Source organism: Puma concolor, chromosome A1 (genome assembly GCF_028749965.1).
Source record: "Puma concolor isolate L17-30 chromosome A1, mPumCon1.1.hap2, whole genome shotgun sequence".
Taxonomy (NCBI): domain Eukaryota; kingdom Metazoa; phylum Chordata; class Mammalia; order Carnivora; family Felidae; genus Puma; species Puma concolor.
In genome coordinates, this window is record NC_141667.1 from 116,610,158 (window position 1) to 116,633,234 (window position 23,077).

At 33.2% G+C, this 23,077-nt stretch overlaps 1 protein-coding gene across 8 annotated transcripts in view; it reads right to left on the bottom strand.

Annotated features, from left to right (window-relative positions):
• Window positions 1-23,077, bottom strand: part of DDX4 (DEAD-box helicase 4) — an 89,400-nt gene that overhangs the window by 39,731 nt on the left and 26,592 nt on the right. For 3 of the 8 annotated variants that reach the window (XM_086700795.1, XM_086700787.1, XM_086700833.1), the window contains 4 exons: window positions 17,309-17,386; window positions 13,194-13,271; window positions 11,488-11,538; window positions 7,294-7,353 (listed from right to left, as the gene is read on the bottom strand). In XM_086700795.1, coding sequence (XP_086556921.1) covers window positions 7,294-7,353; window positions 11,488-11,538; window positions 13,194-13,271; window positions 17,309-17,386 — 267 coding nt within the window. Of the gene's footprint in view, window positions 1-7,293; window positions 7,354-11,487; window positions 11,539-13,073; window positions 13,125-13,193; window positions 13,272-17,308; window positions 17,387-23,077 lie in introns of all 8 variants that reach the window. The other 5 variants (XM_086700815.1, XM_086700809.1, XM_086700801.1 and 2 more) reach the window with 4 other exon arrangements.

Genomic DNA, 23,077 nt, shown 5'->3' on the forward strand with positions numbered 1-23,077 from the left:
TCTTATAGAATATGTATTTTTTATCTTGCTTCCTTTTATTCAACTTTTTGTTGATGCATACTTCATTCACTTTTAGTGCTGAATAACACTCCACTGTATCTGTTTCATTCATGTCTATTATCTTTTTAACTTCCTTCTACTGAGTTTTTTAATTACTTAAGTTGAATACATTAATTTCTTTTCTACTCAATGCATTTAAGACTACAAACATTCTTCAAAAAGTCAGCTGCTTTAGCTGTATCCCTTAAGTTTTGATGTTTTTACTGTCCATTCAGTTCTAAATACTTTATTATTTCCATATGAATTTTCAGAAATTGAGAAATTCAGTTTCCAAACCACAAGGGTTAGGCTTTTCATTATGGATTTCTGTTTTCAGAATACTTTAACAAGTATTAACAGTATATTTTGAGACTTGCTTTTGGCCTTAATTTATGGCAAAATTATATCTATTTTCTAGATGCTGTAAAAGAATGTGTAAAAGAAGGGTGTGTATTATTCCAAACAGAAATATTAAATCAGGCTTAATAACTAGTATTCAAATCTACTGTAGTCTCTATAGTCTTACTCATTTCTGGTCTGCTCATTCTATCAGTTTGTAACGGAAAAATGGTTTAAACCTAAGATTAATGGTTTAACTAGAATTTGCAATTTTTTTCCATGTAATTATGTCTACTTTTGCTTTATATACATAAGAATATATTGTTAGATTTCAAACCATGTTCCAAACTGTAATATTTTCCCAGTGAACATGCCTTTTATCATTAGGTAATTATTTCTTTATCCCTAATAGGTCTGCTTTAGTCTATTTTGTCTCCTATTTCTATACCAGCTTTTGGGGGTTCATATTGGACTGACATTTTGCTCTTTATTTGCAACTCTGCACTGAAATACATGTAACTATACACATATTATGATTACTGACATTGATTTCTTACTTCTTTCATCCTCTTTTGTGTTTTCTCTTTCCTTAGTTTTTTTCAACTTTTTTTGTTCTTTCTGTCCTTCTATTAGATTTCCCAAATGCTACATTTTATGCCTTTACTGATATCCTTCAATCTCACCATGAATATTTTATAAATATTTAAATTAGGGGAATCTGGGTGGCTTAGTCAGTTAAGCATCCAACTTCAGCTCAGGTCATGATCTCACAGTTCGTGGGTTTGAGTGCCGCATCAGGCTCTGGGCTGACAGCTCAAAGCCTGGAGCCTGCTTCAGATTCTGGGTCTCCCTCTCTCTCTGTCCCTCCCCCTGCTTGTGCTCTCTCTCTCTCTCAAAAATAAATATCAAAAACAAATTTTTTAATAAAAAATTAAAAAATAAATTATCTTCAACCTTGTCTATTTACTACAAAGTCTTGCCCTTCTACTGGATTTCCTCCACTAGTGAGTTATACATTATGTACTTTTTCTTATTATCTTTCAGTTTTACCATTTTTAAGAAATCCTGAAATTAGTTTCAATCCATTTTCTTTCCTACTGAGGTGACAAAGAACTAAAGTCTTTTCATTTGTTAGTATGTTGGTTCTTTGTTTCTAAAACACCTAAATTAATTACCATCATTTATTACTATCTTCTACAAGCAATACTTACTTAGGCTTACCAAGATGCTTACCATTTTTAAAATGTGTATTTATTTAGTTTTGTTCATCATTGCTTCCTACTTCTTGTTGCAGTTTCCTCTTACTAGTAAATATGATTTAGTAGTTGTTTCCTCAGTGGTATGACAGTACTAAACACTGTCTTTATCTCAATGGTATTATTTCTCTCTGATAACTAAATTTTCTGGATATAACAGTTCAGATTCAGAATTATTCTCCTCAGAATTCTACATACTCCTCTATTCTGATCTCTAACTTTATTGGAAAAAAAAACCGCACAAAAGTTCTGCTATCAATCTAATGTTCTTTTACAGGTGGATCAGTATTTTTTCTGATAGTTCAAAATATTTCTATCTTCATAATTTTGCAATTTCAATACACATATAGGGGTGTAAGTTTTTTTTTAATTCTCTCTGTAATCTTGTGCCTCCTTAACTCTAGAAAAGTCTCTGAACTATTCTTTGAATAGTATTCTTCCCGTCCCTCTTTCATCTTCTGTGTTCTTTCCTCAGGAGATATAGAGACATATGTTAGAGTAACAGAGCTTCTTATTTTACCTTCCCTAGAAGATATCTTCATGTTTTCCATTCCCAAATTTAGAGAATTTCTTCAGATCTCTATATGGACTCATTTATTCTACTCATCTTTAATCTGTTTAATCCATTCATTATGCTCCCAATCACTACTGCTTTCTGTAAATTCAATTTGGTTCCTTTTCAAAACTATCTTCTCTGCTGAGCCAACGATTATAAAATGACTCAGTACTTCCAGTACCAAAGCTTAATAATTCTGTACACAAGAGAAACACAAACATTTAAATGAAGATGCTTTCCTTTTCCTGTAACTAATGCCAATTTCCAGTTATGTAAGAAGTCTAATAACTTGAGGTAAAAATAGCATGGATGTTACATAACAATTAAAAATCTGCATGACCTTCTTGTTTGAAGGTAGGGACACTATGTATCCCACATGGTCATAAAAATAATTTGTTTTTAAATAAAGAGGTTAAAAGGTAAGTAAAGCACTACAGAAGTTACAATGAATGAACTAGATCTACACTTTCAACATATAAATCTTTAAAAACAAGGAATAAAAAAAGTCACAAAAAGAGGGAGAGTGCTTGGCTAGCTCAGTCAGTAGAGCATGCAACTCTTGATCTCAGGGTTTTAAGTTCAATTCCCACGTTGGGTGTAGAGATTACCTAAAAATAAAATCTTAAAAATAAGTCACAAAAAGGTATAATAAATTTTTATCAAAGTATGAATAGGAATATATACACACACCAATGTTAAATTAACTCTGGGAAGAAGAAGATATAAAATATTAAGGGAAGATGAATCTTCCAACAATTATGTATCTTTTTATATACAAAATATACATGACAAAATGTTCCTGTTAAATCCAGGTAGTGGTATTCAAGTGTTTGTAACAGAATATTCTGTGCTTTTCTGAGTTATTGAAATATTTCAAAATTTACCACTTTAAAAGTCACTTTTCATAAATAACATTAATTTTTTTAATGTTTATTTTTGAGAGAGAGAGACAGAGACAGAGAGCAAGTGGGGGAGGGGCAGAGAGCGAGAGACAAAGAATCCAAAGCAGGCTCCAAACTCTGAGCTGTCAGCACAGAGCCCAACGCAGGGCTTCAACTCACAAACCATGAGATCATGACCTGAGCCTGAAGCCGGACGCTTAACGAACTGAGCCACTCAGGCGCCCCAACATTAATGTATTTTTAAAGGTGACACATTAGTCCTTCCGTGAGGTGCGTTCTGCATTTCGTAAGGGACAGGTGACAAACTCTTACAGCTCTTAATGATGTCTGGTAACAATCCTCAAAAAGGCGTAACTTTATAAATCATTTAAACTTCGGGTAAAAGAAATATAAACATCTTTTCTTCATTTAAAAAAGTACTTACCATAAATTTAGTGAGGTCACTCAACCTTCAATATATAAAATTCAATTATATTTCTATATACCAGGAAACAAAATGAAAATTTTTAAATGATATTGATCAATGACATCAGCAAAAATGGCAAAGTAACAAACTCCATATTCTGCTACTCCAAAAAAAGAAAAAAAATGGACAAAAACTGTCAGAATAAAAATTTTCCAAAATGAAAGTTAATCAGACTTGCAGTAACCCAGAGAATATTTTAAGCTGATTCTCAGAACGGTGAACTCTGTGGCATATTTCAACTTACTTCAGTCCCATCTCCTGGCAATTCCACTTCTAGGCATATATTCCAAAGATGCAAAAACAACGACTCCAACAGATAAACATATATGAATGTTCATACGAGCTTAAGAGCATTTTATATATACAATGGATAATTATTCAACCATAAAAAGAAAAGTTCTTTGTTCTGATATATACTACAACATGAACATTGAAAACGTTATGCTAAGTGAATTAAGCCAGACAGAAAAGGGCAAATGTCTTATGACAGTTATCAGGACATGCCAATCAAAACCATAATGAGATACCATTTTACACCCACAAGGATCACTACTACTGAAATGACACACAATAACAAAGACTGGTGAGGATACAGAGAAGTTGGGACACTCCTACATTGTTGGAAGGAATGTAAATTGGTGCAGCTGCTGTAGGAAACAATTTTTCAGTTTCACTCCTAAGTATGTACACCATAAAAATGAAAACACATGTTCACATAAAACTTGTACGCAAATATTTATAGTAGCATTAGTCATAATAGCTCAAAAGTGGAAACAACCCAATAATCCATCAGGTGATGAACAAACAGAACATGGTACACTGTGAATTATTAATTAGCCATTAAAAGGAATTAAGTACCATCACATGCTACAACATGGACAAACCTTGAAAACATCATGGTAAGTAAAGAAGACACAAAAAAACCACATATTATATCATTTCATTTACATAAAGTCCAGAATTGGTAAATCCATAGCTACAGAAAGTCAGTTAGTGGTTGGGTTGCTGAAGGATGGAGATAAAAGGGAAATGGGATGAATTGCTAATAGGCACAAGGTATTTGGGGAGTGGGGAGAAGGAAATGTTCAGGAATTAAAGAGTGATGATTTGACATACAACACAGTGAATATACTTAAAACTACTGAATTATATACCTCAAAATGGTGAAGCTTATGTTATATGACAAATTAGATAAATAAACATAAGTATCACAAAATATCAAATACTAAAGTAAAGAAAGACGTATAGGAAAGACTGCAAAACATAGGAAAAACTCAAGATTTACGATGGGGATATTCAGGAATTGGAAGCACTAATATTTGCAAAGATGGCCATTCTCTTCAAACTAATCTACAGATTCAGTGCAATCCCCAAAATATCCCATTAAGTTTTTTCCTGGAAATTGATAAACTGAATCTGAAAGTCACATGGAAATGCAAAAGACTAACAATAACCCAAGTAATACTGAAGAACAATAAACTTGGAAGACTTACACTACCAGATATTAGGACATATTATGAAATTACACTAATTTAGGCTATATGGCAAAGGTGTGAAAATACAGAAACTGACCAATGGAAAGGAACCAAGTCCAGGAATAGTTCCACATAAATACTGGCACGTGATTTAGGACAAAGGCAGCCTAGCAGTGGAGAGTGGAAGGGAAAGTCTTTCAGAAAGTGATACCGGATCAACTGCACACCCTTATGGGGAATATAAATGGACCTTGATCCCTATCTTACACCATATAAAAAATGAAGTCCAGATGAATCACAATCTGAATGTGGAAGCTAAAAAAATAAAATTTAACAAGAAAAAGAGAAGACAGTATCTCCATTACTTTAAAGGGAGCAAAGAGTCTCCAAATATAAATGTTATCCAAGAGTTATTTTTATTGTTCTTGCAAATTTTCTGTGTTAATTTGCAAATAAAAAGGTAAAAATAGACACCCCAAAAGAAGGTGGCAAAAAACTTCAATCACCACTACACAAAAGATGATGTGCAAATCGCCAGTAAACATACGATGCATTGCACATTAGCCCATCAAGAAAAGGCAAGTTAAAACCACAATGAAATATATTACCACAGACTTAACAGAATGGTTAAAATTAAGACGAAAATACCAAGTGAGGTGAGGATGTGGGAGTGTACCTCAGTATATTTATCTTGAAAACATTTGACAGTAAAAAAAATATACAAAATCTATGAGCCAACAATTCTATTTCTGAATATATAACAGTATCACCAAAAGCAATGGACTGGAATATCCACAGCAGCAGTTTCAAAATAGTCCAAAATTGGAAGACATCCCAACAGCCATGTACTGTTCTGTACAGCACAACAGTAAAACAAAAGAATCTATATAGTAATGATAATGATTACAACTGCAACCAACACTATGATTGCATCTCACAAACACATTAAGCAGAAAGAAGCTGGAGACAAAACAGCATGTTGTATGATTCCATTTATATTAGGTACAAAAACAGAGAAAATTAATCTGTCCCGCCAAAAGTCAGAATACAAATTACCCCTGTGGGGGGCAACTTGCTACTGAGTGAATATGATCATAAAAGGCGCTCTTGAGGTGCTAGTAATTTCTACTTCTTGATCTGGATGCCTATGAACATGTATGATGCATGCACACGTCTGGTACTTTATGTCATATTTCAATATAAATTTAAATACACTTCTATTTATGCACACATACTTGTATTTACTCACCACCATGTGCACGCTTTCCCTACCTTCAAATGTATACAACTCCAAAGAACAGCGATCAGGAATACCCAAAAATGACTGTTTCCCTGTGAGTCACCCTGTATTAGTCAATAGGCCAGGATCAAGCACATAGAGCTTTTGGCTTCTGACTGCATCCCATAAGTATGAGTTAAGTAGATTTAAAGAGAATAGTGAGGAAGATACTCACTGTTCTGCAGAAAACAACCAAAAATTTAAAACTAAGAGCAATACTTTAGGAATATTAAGTGTTAAAATTGCTTGTTAAAGGAAAAGCAATTCTAAAAGGGGAGTCTGGCTTTTACTTAAATATCCTTGCCATTATTACATGTCCCCCTGCAATTATCATTAAAAAATTCAATTTATGAGATAAATAGCCATCCCTCATTCACCACCAAATTCCTCCCTACCTCACAGCCCTAAGAAGGTTATACTGAAGTCCACAAGTCCTAGCTTCACTAGGGAGCGTGGGCTAACTATTCAATAGGGAAGGAAAAAGCCGTTCCCAAGTTATGGTGAAAATACTAATGTATCTGATTATTATATAGTTCCTAAGGATAAACTCTTTTAATATAAGGAGATTTAATATCTTTTAATGTAAGGATTTTCAGTAATTTTTATCCATTTTATAAGTTCACTATGTGTTGTTGAAATATCAAAAATAAAACCCACATGTCTACCCATAAATGGATTATCAAGAATTAAGCATGGTAATGTTTATACCATCTCACCTCAACTTCATCAGAGGCAGGATTAGCAGAGTATGATAGAGCACCGCCAGACTTGAACAAAGAATAATCTACAATTTCTTCCCTTTCCCCCATCTCCAAATACTCTATTCAGAGACAATGACATCCCAGTTCATATATATTGTGAATGGCCAGAACTCATAGTCCCGATTCTGTACTTCATAGCACATTCTGGAGATCTTCAGGGAAAGAAACCCAATGACATTAGAAAGTATAAGTACAAACTGTTCCAAAATATGGTCCTTACCGCCTCTCTTGGAAAATCCTCTGTTCCGTGTTTGATTATCTTCACAGTCATTACTAGATTCTTGAATAAAAATTTAACATGTGAATAGTATCTAAATAATTAAGTTTAAAGGTGAAATATCTAAATAGCACTGTCACAGGACAAATTAGTGAAAAAATATTTTCTTAAAATAACATTTTAATTCTTGAAACAATTTTAGCAACAAATAAAAAGACATTATTCAGTTAACTCCCTATACAAATCATTTAATATATCTAAATGTTAAATGTTAAGCATACAATTGAGAACTCACTTTTTGTCAAGTGCCACACACAAGCCAAAAAATAGGAATTGCAAAATGTCAGTATGACTAAAAATGGTTTCAGAAACATCTAAACTATTAAGTAGTCAAGTGGTTCCGAAATGTAGGCCATAGGTCACTAGAAATACATGGCTATTTTTTTTATAATGCTATCAATATTTCTGTAATTTGCCTTTCTTAATAAACCTCAGACATTAGAGGCTTTTTTTAATGCTAACTTTTCCCTAATCATCCTAATGAAAGAATTTGCAGATATCCCATCTTTTCTGTTTTTAGTGACATTATCAAATAACACTACCACAGTTTTTAAATAGAGAATAACTACACTGAAGGCTAAGAATAAGCTAGAAAGTGGTTAAAAGGAAATTCCTAGAACCCACCCCCAGAGATGTTTATTTTGAAAGAATAGGTAAGAGCAACAAAAGATTAATTTTTCAAAATTTAAAAATGTTACTAATATGACCTTTAGTAATAACTTTACAAAACTCTTTCTAGAAAACTCCAACAAAGCCACATTTGGGAAATAAAGAAATGGCTTCAAGAGATCTTTATACATGTCATGAAATGTTTAAAATCTGAGAAGTTTAAGTCACAGTAATGTCATCAAGTGGCTAGACAGCTTAGAAGCTATCAGTTAAGTTCCTTGCAAAAATGCTAATTTAACAATTAATATTGTTCTATAATAAATAACCCAGAGCTCTTGCTGCAGGCTCCTACTTGAAATGAAGTCAACAACTACCAAACATTCCTTAAGAACAATCTAACTACCAGACAACTTTCTAGAAAGCAGGATTTAATACTACAAGGGAACTTAACAAGAAGGAAAAAATTGGGGAAAGGTTAGCACACCCTGGAATAATGATGACAGCTAACACTTATTGCCTTATATGAAAAAAAAAACAACCTATGAATTAATTTGAGAAGTGAGGAGAAAGAAGTCTCACATTATTTTTGTCCAATTATTTCCCTAAAATAAACCTATATTTTGACCACACTGGGAATTAAAATAGGCTAATGGCATTAGGAGAAGTTGGGTGAAGGGCACAATTATATTAGCAGAGGGGTGAAGGAAACACTCTAACTTGTTAACTCTAACTTTCTAACTTGTTGTAAGTCTTAGACTATTTCAAAATAACAACTTATTTTAAAAAATCACTGTATGGGAATGCAAGCTGGTACAGCCACTCTGGAAAACAGTATGGAGGTTCCTCAAAAAACTAAAAATAGAACTACCCTATGACCCAGCAATTGCACTACTAGGTATTTATCCAAGGGATACAGGTGTGCTGTTTTTAAGGGACACATGCACCCCAAGGTTTATAGCAGCACTACCAACAATAGCCAAAGTATGGAAAGAGCCCAAATGTCCATTGATGGATGAATGGATAAAGAAGATGTGGTATGTATGGTATGTATGTGTGTGTGTGTGTGTATATATATATATATATATATATATATATATATATATGTATGGTATGTATGTGTGTGTATGTGTGTATATATATATGTATATATATGTATATATATATGTATATATGTATATATACATATATACATATATACACATATATATACATATATATGTGTATATATATATATACACATATATATGTATATATATATGTATATGTATATATACACACATACACACACACATACATACCATACATACATACATACAAGGGAGTACTACTCAGCAATCAAAAAGAATGAAATCTTGCCATTTGCAACTACGTGGATGTAACTGGAGGGTATTATGCTAAGTGAAATTAGTCAGAGAAAGATAAATATATGACTTCGCTCATATGAGGACTTTAAGAGACAGAACAGAAGAACATAAGGGAAGGGAAACAAAAATAATATAAAAACAGGGAGGGGGACAAAACATAAGAGACTCATAAATATGGAGAACAGAGGTTTACTGGAGGGGGTGTGGGGGGGGATGGGCTAAATGGGTAAGGGGCATTAAGGAATCTACTCCTGAAATCACTGCTGCAGTATACGCTAATTTGGATGTAAATTTTAAAAAGTTAAAAAATAAAATCACTGTAGAGTTAGAAGATAAAGCCAAGGATAAAAAAGAGAGATTATCCCAACATCAGCTATGACCACATTATATTATTAATTACATAAAAATCACTAAAACTGTATAAAATATGTAACTTAAATAAAATATAAAGACACTTTAAACATATAAACATAAATAACACATAATACATTGATTATATAAAACATATAAAATATATATTATTAGTATGCAAAAATGTCACATATAGCATTTTATATAAATATCACATAAAATTATTAAAAATTAATAGTAATAACAGAATTCAGTATAGTTTAGCACTGTTCTAAATGAATAATATGTACTAACTTTTTAAATCTTCACAAAAACCTTATGAAATGGGTATTATCATCTTTTATCAATAGATAAAAGCTATACCAGCTAGAGGAAACAAGACTGCAGGGCAAATAACAACCACAAAAGATGCTATTCATTTGCATGCAGAGTAATAGCTTCTATCATGATATTAAAATCTGTTCCTGGGCTTGCCAACAACAACTGTAAGAACAAAAGATTTCAATCCATATATATGTGGGGTTTTTTTGGTTTTTCTTTTTTTTTGTTTTTTTTAAGGGGACATAAGCTTGAGAACAGAAGAAAGAAGACCATTTTAGAGGAAACAAGTTCTCTCAGGTGCCAGGAGAAACTGGACTTTGTGCTCAAAAGCACAAATTGGTTAGGTGAACATGATCTTGAAATATTAACTGATTTAAAAATGGGAGATTAGGTAGAACAAAAATGGAAAAGAATAAAAATTGGTTTTTTTTCTTCTGTCAAATATTACTTCTATGTTATGTACATTTTCATCTGAATAAGATATGAAAAAATGCAGAGACAATTAGGCAGGATGAGACTGACGACAGTTTAGGGAAACAGTCTTATTAGAGATATTAAAACCCCATCTAACTCCAAACAGGTTTTAAGGTGATCATTCTAGGCTTGGTATTGATTTTGAGAATCACTGTTAAGAGTATAAAAAGATTAGGTCTCAAATAAATCATGAAGATGGATGGCATTTACTGTTTACCATGAATGTGTGTGGTATTAAACTTCATATTTTCACACACATTTTCATTAAGTTTGCCTAACAACCTTTTAATATGATGGCCTCCACTCTGCAGAATAGCAAATTGTGGCTCTGACAAATTAAGCAACTTGCTCTAAGTCATTTAACTAGGTCACAAAGCAGGGCCAGGAAACAAAGTTGCAAATCCAAAATGTATTATGTCATTATGTTTCCATAGATAAGTGATTACCAAACAAAATGACATCAGGATCACCAGGCAGGCTTTTTAAATACAGGTTCCAAGGCCTCATCCAAATCTACTTAATCAGTAGAAAGCACTATTAATTTTTATAATCTATCTTCTGATAACACTACTCTACTCTCATCATTCTCTTTACTCCTCCAAACCAGTGTGTCAGTACTTTTGATAGAAATGCCTTGATAGCAGCAGTCATCTACATACTCATGAATCTTTTTCCACTGTCAAGAATTATGTAAGTCTGAATAGGGATCTGCATGTCCCAAACTCTATGTGTATATGGACATGGAGTTTTGATTCTTAACTTGTTCTTTCTATTATCCCCTTTTTCTTAAGGTAGCAAACCATTCAGAAGTTGTACCTCATAGACTAAGTCAAATGGCAATAGGCCAAACTAGGATGCCTTGAATTCTTGGTCAGGGCTCTGGTTATAATTGCTGTATGAAAGTGGGTTTGAATAAATTAGAACTGAAAACCACTGTGACACTTAATCCTAGTCTTCCCTTTAGAATGTACTCTGAACATTCAATTTTAAAAGCCACTACAAAAAACATTAAACTTACGTCTCCAGAAACCAGAGCTATCACCTTCTTCAAACTTGTTATTTGAAAAACCTATACAAAATAGAAAATTAAACTTGCAAATTTCTGAAAACAATTACCTGTATCTCTGTGGTAAACAAACCAAAAGACAAAGGGCAAAAAACAGCAAAACAAGTGCTACTTGTTATGATGCCCCTTTAATACAGGATAAACTACACAGAACTATAAATATAAATACTGAATAAAAACTCACACAGGTTGGGGGGCACCTGGATGGCTCAGTTGGTTAGGCAACCGACTTTGGCTCAGGTCATGATCTCACAGTTTGTGAGTTCGAGCCCCACATCAGTCTCTGTGCTGACAGCCCAGAGCCTGGAGCCTACTTCAGATTCTGTCTCCCCCTCTCTCTACCCCTCCCCTGCTCATGCTCTGTGTCTCTCTGTCTCTCAATAATAAATAAATGTTAAAAAAAAAAAAAAAATTTTTTTTTAAAACTCACATGGGTTGGGTAACAATTTCTGCCTTGTGTCAATTAACTAAGGTAAAATGTCAGCCAATGTTATAGCATCTCAGATGTCATATATTCTTCTATATTATATGGTCAAACTAGGGCTATATATCAACATAACACACTACATACTTTCTATTCAAAATATCGAATGTTTTAAAACCTTCAATCTCTTCATTTGCCAGAGGACAATATTACTCAATTATAATCCAATAATCAGTAATTTTTCCCATCTCAGTAATAAGGAAATTTTTCTAACATTTTTTATTTTCAGCAAGTTTTTTTTACATCTTTCATTTAACTCTACTTTCAGATTTCTCATATAATAAAAACCTGTACGTAGATTTACATGTCTCTGGAACATACAGATATGTCTCTAAAATTAATTTTAAAAGGATCTATCAGTAATATTTCATAAAATTTTTAAATGTTGAATCTTACTAAAATTATCTTTAGTGCAAAGATATTCATGGAATAATATACCTTAAAATTAAATGTCAATATAAGATGCCTGTCAATCAGTATTTAAGCAAAATTATAAAATATGTTTATATTAAATGATGGCTTCTGCAATACAGAGACTAATCACTTTGACAGGTATTAAATTTATATGCAGAATGTATATATAAAGTCACTTAATATCTCACGTACAAAATAATCTAACATCCCTTTTAACACAGAAATCTAATACACAATTATGATATAAAAGTAAGTACCCTATGGCTTCAATGTGTAATTAGATGAAAAGAGTTTTTCCTTGAAAAGATACATAATTTCCAAATAAAGATAATCTATACAGAAATAGCATATTCCATAAAACCTAAGTTTTCAGTTATTTAGTTCATGTCAGTATTTGCAATCTTTTAAGTTGGTTCAGAAAGGATTATAATCTATCTACTACCCTCCACAACTGACCTTTCCCAACATTCAACCCTCTTCAACTGTCTGGTTTCCAAAATGCTTGGTAAAGTCGTCCATCTTCACATTATCAGTCTTGATCTTAAGTTATGCTCCAGTTCTGATATACAGTTTTTAGTTTTTAAGAAAAAAAAATGTAACTTCAAAGCTACTACTGGTTCTTTGCTCAACTCAAATTTACCTTTTGAAGTATATAAGATGGATCTCTTGCTGGGGGCCACAGGGGAAGAGTCTTGAGTACAGGAAAAAAAAACTAGGGCTCACTCAAATTGTGATTATAAGATTATCGTCAGCAGTTTACCTCTGTTTCCAAAACTCTTTCCAACTCCAAAGCCACCCATTGTGGATGTATTCTCCCTTTTACTAGACTCGCCAGCATCTGAAAATTCAGACAGAGTTAAAACTCTTTAAAACACATAACTAACTGTGCCATCAAAGACTAGAAATTAAAGGACTCCTTGAGATTGCTTAAAAATAAAATCTTTTTTAAAAAAAAAAAGGAGGGAACCTTGCTGGGTCTCTTGACCTCAGAGTTGTAAATTCAAGTCCCATGTTGCATGTAAAAATTACTTAAAAATAAAGTCTTCAGGTGGTGCCTTGATTGTGCAGTTGGTTGAATGTCCCACTCTTGAACTTGGCTCAGGTCATGATCTCATGGTTTGTGGGTTTAAGCCCTGTGTGGGGCTTTGCGCTGATGGTGCCAAGCCTAATTGGGATTCTGTATCCCCTTTTCTCTGCCCCTCCCCTGCTTATGCTCTTTCTCTCTCTCTCAAAAAAAACAAAAAAAAAAAAAAAAAAAAAGAAAACCTTTAAGTAAATTATTTAATTTTATTTTAAATAATTTTTATTTTTATTTTTTTAATGTTTACTTATTTTTGAGAGAGACACAGAATGCCAGCAGGGGAGGGGCAGAGAGGGAGGGAGACACAGAATCTGAAGCAGGCTCCAGGCTCTGAGCTGTCAGCACAGAGCCCGACGCGGAGCTCGAACTCACAGACTGTGAGACCATGACCTGAGCCAAAGTTGGATGCTTAACCAACTGAGCTATCCAGGTGTCCCTATTTTAAATGAATCTTTAGGGTAAAGGTACCTCCAAGGATAGAGAGAAACAAGTATAAGAACTTATAAAGATATAATATGCTTCAACTTTTTATAAAAAATTCGTAAGTTTTAATACTAAGGTAAAACCATAAATATACTACTGGTGAAATACAGCTTTCTATTAGTTGTTATTTCATGAATGACTTTTCCTGACTTTTAATGAGGAAATTCAACTGTGATTTTCTGTATATTGAAACCTCACCCTGTATAGAGCCAGCTACTTAAACTTATGCCCCTGTATGAAGGTTACATGCTACTGAACATGTTACATTCTTGTACGATTTTTTAATTATTTATTACTTATTTATTCTGTTAACATTTAAACTTCTCAATCTTTCCACTTTTAAAATTCAAATTAGGAAGGAACTAGGCAATAAAGAAATAAAAGCTGTGACTGCCACTCCCCTTATCACCTCTCCACTCTTCCAGCGTCTTTACTCATATTATCTTTGAACTTTATCTCCTACCACATAACACTGAGCTCTCAACATTTTATTTTATTTATTTTTTTTTTTTAATTTTTTTTTTCAACATTTATTTATTTTTGGGACAGAGAGAGACAGAGCATGAACGGGGGAGGGGCAGAGAGAGAGAGAGACACAGAATCGGAAACAGGCTCCAGGCTCTGAGCCATCAGCCCAGAACCTGACGCGGGGCTCGAACTCACGGACCGCGAGATCGTGACCTGGCTGAAGTTGGACGCTTAACCGACTGCGCCACCCAGGCGCCCCTCAACATTTTAATTCACACCAAACAATGTCCCATGTTCCACACTGTGAACTTCTAATACTTTGTACCTTCCTGTATACTTCAGCAAGGCATTCCCTGCTTTCCTATTTTTTCCTACCAAAATTCCTTTCACACTTCAAAACCCCAGTTCAAAAGCAACCTCATCTGAAGAAGTCTTCTTTCAGACTTCCCGTCATCATCAATCATTTCTCCACATTCCCACAGCACACTACCACTTTATTTCTTTCCATGTGTTTCTCTATCACTACATTAATCTTTCTGAGGGCAGAGGTGCTAAGGCAAGAAGCATGGTTATTTAGAACAAAACACTAGAACAAAAGACATCTGAAACAACATAAACTGCCACTTCACACTATCACTAGAAAAATTAAAGTGTTATCTTATGGTCTTCATAAATTGTGTCTTACCTATCTGTGTAATATCTTAATACAACTAAGTTAAAGGACCTGCAAAACTTCTAAAGCCACGTGCAAAACTGCGTAAGAGCAATTATCCATATTTTCATCAGATTCTAAAGATGTGTGTGATTCAAGAAGTTAAAGCTATTTATGTTATACTTTATAGAACATAAAAAGGGGATCAATGCTGTATTATAAGCAATTAAGAGACAATTTCAAAAACAAATTACTAGCTATGCAAGTTCTAAGAAAAAAATATCACAGAGGTTGAAACTAAAATAACGGGTTAACAATAACGAAAAGGAGTTATATTAATGGGTCTATGAATTCCCAAGATTGTATGTGGTACAATGGTAACTTTTTTAAGTATTAACATTCAACCAAGAGTTTTGATAAGTTTGTTTTTCAACCTAACCCATATGAAATTAACAACGTGTAGTAAAAACAGTCTAAGTGGTGTTTTTCTCATTTAAAAAGCTTTTATTCAGAGATACAAGCTTCCAGTTATGGAATGAGTAAGTCACACAGATGAAAAGTACAGCATAGGGAATATAATCAATGATACTGTTAATAGTGTTGTATGGTAACAGATGGTAGCTACATTTGTGGTGAGCATAGCACAACCCACACAGGTGATGAATTACTTCATTGTACACCTGAAACTAATTCAATATTTTAGGTCAACTATACTTCAATTAAAAAAAAAGAGAAAAAAAGTACATTCAATTAATGTAAAACTTTAACAAGATATATAAGTATACTTTCTGAACTTGAAAATTTAAAAATAGTTAATTCAAAACATTTCTGGCTTTGATAAAAATAAAGTATTTAAACTTTTAAAAAGATTTTTTTCAATAATATTTTGAAATCTACATCAAAAAGTATCACCTCATCTATTCTAAAATGGGATTTAAAAACATCTACTCAAAAATAAAGTTTTAAAATAAATCCAATATTAAATATTTCTCTAAGTGTAATATTAAGATATTATCTCTAATGTTAGTAATAACTAACAAAACCCACACCTGAACCTCTTGGCAAGATTACATGATTTTTATTCATCAATGCTTCTTACTATGAAGGTTTTAAAAACAGAATATATGTGCATATTTAAGGAATAAATTGGGGCACCTAGGTGGCTCAGTTGGTTAAGCATCCAACTCTTGATTCTGGCTTGCGTGATAATCTCACAGTTCATGGGTTTGAGCCCCATACTGGGTTCTGTGCTGATGGCGCCAAGCCTGCTTGGGGTTCTCTCTCCCTCCTCTCTCTCTCTCTGCCCCTACCCTACTCATGCTCTCTCTCAAAATAAATAAACTTAATTTTTTTAAATAATTATTTCCAAATTATATCAAAATATAGATCCACATGTTAACTATGTTAACTGAATCCAAACAAGAAATTAAGTTTTCCAAATATCAAATGAAATGCCACACCTTTAGTTTCCAATGAATAAAAATCCTTACAAGAATTTTCAACATCTAATGAATTCAAGATTAAATGTTTTGTGTATTTAAAACTACCAATTAGCCCTTATTTATGGCATCTTGTAAAAGAAATAAATGGTCATAAAGATATTTAAATAAATTGGAGGTTCTCATATTTTATCACACTATACTAAAACATAAAGAATACTTTCAGCATTTTAATAACAATTCTAAAAATGAGCCATAGTAAGGTGTTCTGCTGTGTCATTATCAGATCACACGGTTGATCTAAAAATAACAATGAAAAGTTTCAACACTGGGAAAATAACCTCTTAATATTAATGACCTAAGAGAAATCCTTCTGTGCTGTCTTTCTTGAGAAATTTAAAAAAAAACAGGTTCTTCTCACCCTCATCTGTGAAGTTTTTACCAACATTCCTCCCATGCCAATTGTTGGAAATCAATAATCAACACATTAAGTAGCAGCTCTGTAAAGCAACTATCTTTAATCAATCTAACCAATCTATTTTTATCAATTGAACTATCTCCTACTATCCCAGAAAAGGAAAAAAAAAGCAAAAAGAACACTCATAGTTGAAAAAATGATAAACTCATTACCTCAAAGTCTACTCTGCAGAGAGTTATAACAGATTTAGCTTTGCGCTCAACAGCCATAATAGTTTCTATTCATTCTACCATTCAACAGTTGAGAAGTTTTAATGAAAGACAAAGATACTTACCTCTGTTTCCCAAACTCCTCCCAGAAGCAAATCCACTTCTCATGAAATGATCTCTTCTAGAAGGTCCATCATCCATTTCTAAAGCAATTAACATTTTGAAGCAAATCCAAATTAGCATCTGGTGGTACACAAATTTTAAGCCATTCCAATGTACCACCCACAGGACAAAGGAGAATTATATAAATCAATAAGAAAAACAGCCTAGTAGCCTATCTAAGGGAGTTTTCCAAAAGAAAAATAAATGGTAACTAAAGCTTACTCAACTAAACAGAATGGAAATCAAAGGAAGGAAATAGCTTTTTTCAACCACATGACTGAATGGAAAACAGTTTTAAGTTTGCTAATAACAAAACCAGTCAAAGACATAGGGAAACAAGAACAAATCGTATACTATAGTGAAGCTATAAATCAATCTTAATCCTAATTTTAAAAGAGTATACTTTTTGAAAGTATATTAACTTCTCCTCTGGATAAACAAACTGTCATATAGAAATTGAATCAATACTTAAATCTCTACATCATGCCTAAACAGTTTTACAGGTGAGCTCTACCAAATCTCAAAGAACAAATTATTTCAATTTTCTACAACCATTCCCGGAAATAGAGGAATTATTCCCCAACCCATTCTACCAAGTGAACATAATTTTGACATGACAAGGAAAACTCTCACAAGTAGATGCAATATCTCCAAAACAATTATTAGCAAAACGACCCCAAAGGAAACTGAACAGACAAAACATTATGACCAACTTGGGTTTTTCCCCATATGCAAGGGCATTTTAACATCACAATGTCTTCAAAAGGTAATTAACAACGTCAACATATTAAAAAGAAAAAACTACCTCCATAGGTCTATGATATAACTCAACACAATTTATGACTTAAAAACATATACTTAGCAATTTAAGGGATGTTCATGGCAGCTTTGTTCGTACCAGCAAAAAGGAAACAACTCATATGTGCATCAGTAAGAGAATAAAAATATGTGGCACAGTCACACAAGAGTATTACATATGTAAATATGTTCTATAATTTATTATACAGAATTATATATATTGTATATGTGTAGTGTATTCATGTAAGAGTATGATTATAAATGGACCAAAACAACTGTCAACATGGATAAAACTTAAAAAGAAAACTGAGTGAAAAATTCAAATTGCAGAAAAAGACTATATATAGTAAGTTACCATTTTTGTAAAACTCAAGCAATCTTAAATATAGTATACAGTGTACATATGTAATAAGTTTCTTTAAAAAAAAAAAAAAACAGGTGCCTGGTGGTTCCATCAGTTGAGGGTCTGACCCTTGCTTTCAGCTCAGGTCATGATCCCAGGATGGTGGGATTGAGCCCCATGTGGGGTTCCATGCTGAACATGGAGCCTGCTGGAGATTCTTTCTCTCTCTACCACTGTCCCTCTCCCCCACTCATACTGTCTTCATGTTTAATTTTTCTTTAGTAATTTTAGGGATTACTGCTCTCACTTTCAGAAATTTAACTAAGTGCCATCACTGAATTTTATCCAGTTCAATCCCCAACAAAATACATAGGAAGAAAAACATCAGTACAGAAGTCCATAATATAAATAAATGATGAAGCATAGCTATTTTTCTATAGTGCTCTGAACCCTATCAAAACAAATCAAAAGAAATAAAAATAAACTCCATTTAAAATGAAATCAGATTAATGAAAGCAATTCCCACCCAGTGACCAAAGAATATATCTCATATATAGTCACATTTGGACCAGATCCAGGAAGGAGGAGCAAATTTTGAACTTAAAAAAACAACAACAACTCACATACTGAACCAAGCAAAAGTACCAACAACTATGGGACTTCAGTATGAGTTCTAGTCCTCTATGATCTTCCAACCTTCCTCTGAAATGATCTGCTTAATGCAAGGTGAAAAGGTTAAGGGAAGATGAGAAAGACTTTGTGGCAAAGAGTTCTAAAACAACTTCTCATTTTTTAGGGCTACCAGCTGTCCTAACTTCTAATCCCCTTCATTATCCTAAGTAGCTCAAAGACTAAACATTTATAAATCACCAATGTTGGAAGGAAAAAAAAAAAAAAAAGAGGTTAGAGTACAAGAGAGCCAAAGCATAAGAGACTCTTAAAAACTGAGAACAAACTGAGGGTTGATGGGGGGTGGGAGGGAGGGGAGGGTGGGTGATGGGTATTGAGGAGGGCACCTTTTGGGATGAGCACTGGGTGTTGTATGGAAACCAATTTGACAATAAACTTCATATATTGAAAAATAAATAAATAAATCACCAATGTTGAGTCTTCCATCTAGAGATCACGCAATTATAAAGGTAATGTGCACTGGGGATCTTGTTAAAGTGTAGATTCTGATGCAGTACTTTTGGTTGGAGCATTAGATTCTGTATTTTAAGAAGTTTGCAGGTAACATCAATGCTACTAGTCTGGTAACCACATTCGGAGTAACACGATTTTTATATCCACCAAAAGACAAACCAGAAAATATTCACAGCAGAAATATTCAAAACAGGAAATACTGTAAACTATCCACATGCCCATTAATACAGTTTACAGCACAGTTACAAAGTACAAAACATATATCCAAGAATAACTCACAACTACTTGTGACAACATGGAGAGAACCTTGAACACAAGAGAATATACAATTCCATTGTAAATGATTCCAATTTACAGGAAAAACTGATCTGTGCTGCCAGAAATCACTATAGCAGTTACTCCTGGTCAGAATGATGGTGCTTCGAAGGAAGACATAGAAGGATTTTAGAGCTCCACTAATGTTCTATTTTTTGATTTGGGTACTCAACACAGCAGTATGTTTAGTTTATTCAAATCCAGCAAGCTGTACATTTATGATATGAATCTTACTTTAAAATAGTGAATCTGTGTGTACACTGTGCTTCCACAAAAAAAAATTCTTTTTAAAAAAAGAACTTGGTCTACATAGATCTGAGGACAAAGGCAACTAACCTTGTAATTAGCAGGTAATTTCCATGTTCCAGAGGTTATTTTTTTTAAAAGATGAAAAGCATAAAATCAAAATTAAATTAGGACATGAGAAAACTAGAGGCCAATCTTAATAAATTAATCTTAAAGTGCTAAATAAAAAAATTAACATCTCGTTTCACTGAAAACTACAATAAAATAGCTATGCAGGGTTTATACTAGGAATACAAATTTTGTTCAAGTGTAAAGAACTCCATTTACAACACTACATTAAGAGATTTAAAGGAGACAACAGATACAAGTAATTTTTTTAAAAAAGCATTTATTAACATTCAACTGCCTTTTCTAAACAAAACTAATATTTGACCAGAAGTGGAAAAAAACTTCCTTGGCATGATTTAAAAAACAACTAATGTAAGCCTAAAGCAAACATCATACTTTAATTATAAAAATTCGGGAGCATTAACTGAAATTGAGAAGTCTAAATGATTATTATTTTTATTACTATTTAGTGAATGATATGCTTTATTCATTACTTTAAGACAACAAAAGGACAAAATCTGTGTTAAGAGATGAAATCTGCATCACACATCACTAGGGAAAAGAGAGCATGTTTAACAGATGTTGCAGAGAAAACTTTATGCAGAAAAAAAATGGATCTCTAATTTACATCATATTCAAAATAAAGGATTCAACTGTACACTTTAAAATGGTTAAGCAGCTTAAGCTTCTTCAACTTCATAAAGACTATCTACAAAAAACCCAGAGGTAACATCACACTTAATACTGAGAATCTCAAAGCTTTTCCACGAAGATCATGTACAAGTCAAGGATGTGCCCTCTAATCACTCCATTTCAATATCATACTGGAAGTTCTAACTAATGTAATAAGGCAAAAAAAGAAAATGAAAGGTATACATATTGGGAAAGAAGAAATAAAACTCTTTTTTCACAAATGACATTATCATTAATGTAGAAAATCTAAAATACAGACAAAAAATGCCAGGAACTAATATGCAATTATAGCAAAGGATAAGGATACCAGGTTAATATACAAAACCAACTGCTTTACTATATAACAGTAATGAACAAGTTGAATTTGAAAATAAAATACATTACCATTTACATTAGCACTTAAAAAAAGTGAATAGGTATAAATCTAACAAAATATACAGATCTCTGTGAGGATAACTACAAAACCCTCATGAACAAAAACCAAAGAACCAAATAAATGGAAAGATATTTCACATTCATAGATACAAAAACTATTGTCAAGATGTCAGTTCTTCACAACTTGATCTATAGATTCAATGCTAACCCAATCAAAATCCCAGCAAGTTATTTCATGGATATTGACAAACCAATTCTAAATTTTTATATGGAGACTTTACATTCTATACCTAGAATAGCCAACATAGTATTGAAGGAGAAGAACAAAGTTGGATGAATGACACTATCCAACTTCAATAGTGTACTATATACTATATTATAAACCTATAGTGATCAAGACAGTGAGGTATTGGGGCGCCTGGGTGGCTCAGTTGGTTAAGGGTCCAACTTCAGCTCAGGTCATGATCTCACAGTTCATGGGTTCAAGCCCCATGTCAGGCTCTGAGCTGACAGCTTGGAGCCTGGAGCCTGCTTCAGATTCTGTGTCTCCCTCTCTCTGTGTGTCCCTCCCCTCCTTGTGCTCTTTCTCTCTTAAAAATAAGTAAATAAAATATTCAAAAAAAGATTTAAAAAAAAGTGTAGTATTGGCAAAAGAATCAATCAATGGAACAGAACAGAGAACCAAGAAACATCCACATAAATAGGGTCAAAAGGCAATACAATGGAGCAAAGACAGTCTTCAAAGAATGGTGCTAGAACCAAACACCCACAGGGAGGGAAAAAAAAAGAACACAGATCCAACCTTACACCCTTCACAAAAATTAACTCAAAATGGATCACAGATCTAAATGTACATGCAAAACTATACAACATCTGGAAGAAAACATAGGAGAAAACATAGATGACCTTGGGTATGGAGATGACTTATTAGACACAACACCAAATGCATGATCCATTAAAGAAATAATTGATAAGCTGAACTTCACTGAAGTTAAAAACTTCTGCTCTGCAAAACGCAATGTCAAAAAAATGAGAAAACAAGCCACACACTGGGAGAAAATATCTAAGAACACATCTGATAAAGGACTGTTAGCCAAAACAAAGAACTCTTAAAATTCAACAAGAAAACAAATCCAATTAAAAAATGGGTCCAAGACCGTAACAGAGACCTCAACAAAAGAGATACACAGATGGCAAACAGGCATATGGAAAGATACTCCACATGATAGGACATCAGAGAAATGCAAATTAAAACATTAAGATACCACCATATACCTATATGGAAGGCCCAAATCCATTAACACTGAAAATATCAAATGCTAGCAAGGATATATAGCAACAGGAACTCATTTATTTGATGGGAAGGTAAAAGGGTATTGATATTTAGCAAGACAGTTTGGTAGTTTCTTACAAAACTAAACATACTCCTACCATATCATCTAGCAAGAGCGCTCCCTGGTATTTACCCAAAGGAGCTGAAAACTCATATCCACACAAAAACCTGCACATGGTTGTGTTTATAGCAGCTTTATAGCCAAAACTTGGAAGCAATCAATACATCCATCAGCAGGTGAATAAATTTAAAATTGTGCTACATCCAGACAACAGCATATTATTCATTGCTTAAAAAAAAAAAAACAAAAAACTGAGCTATCAAGCCATGAAAAGACATGGAGGAAGCTTAAATGCATATTACTAAGTGAAAGAACCC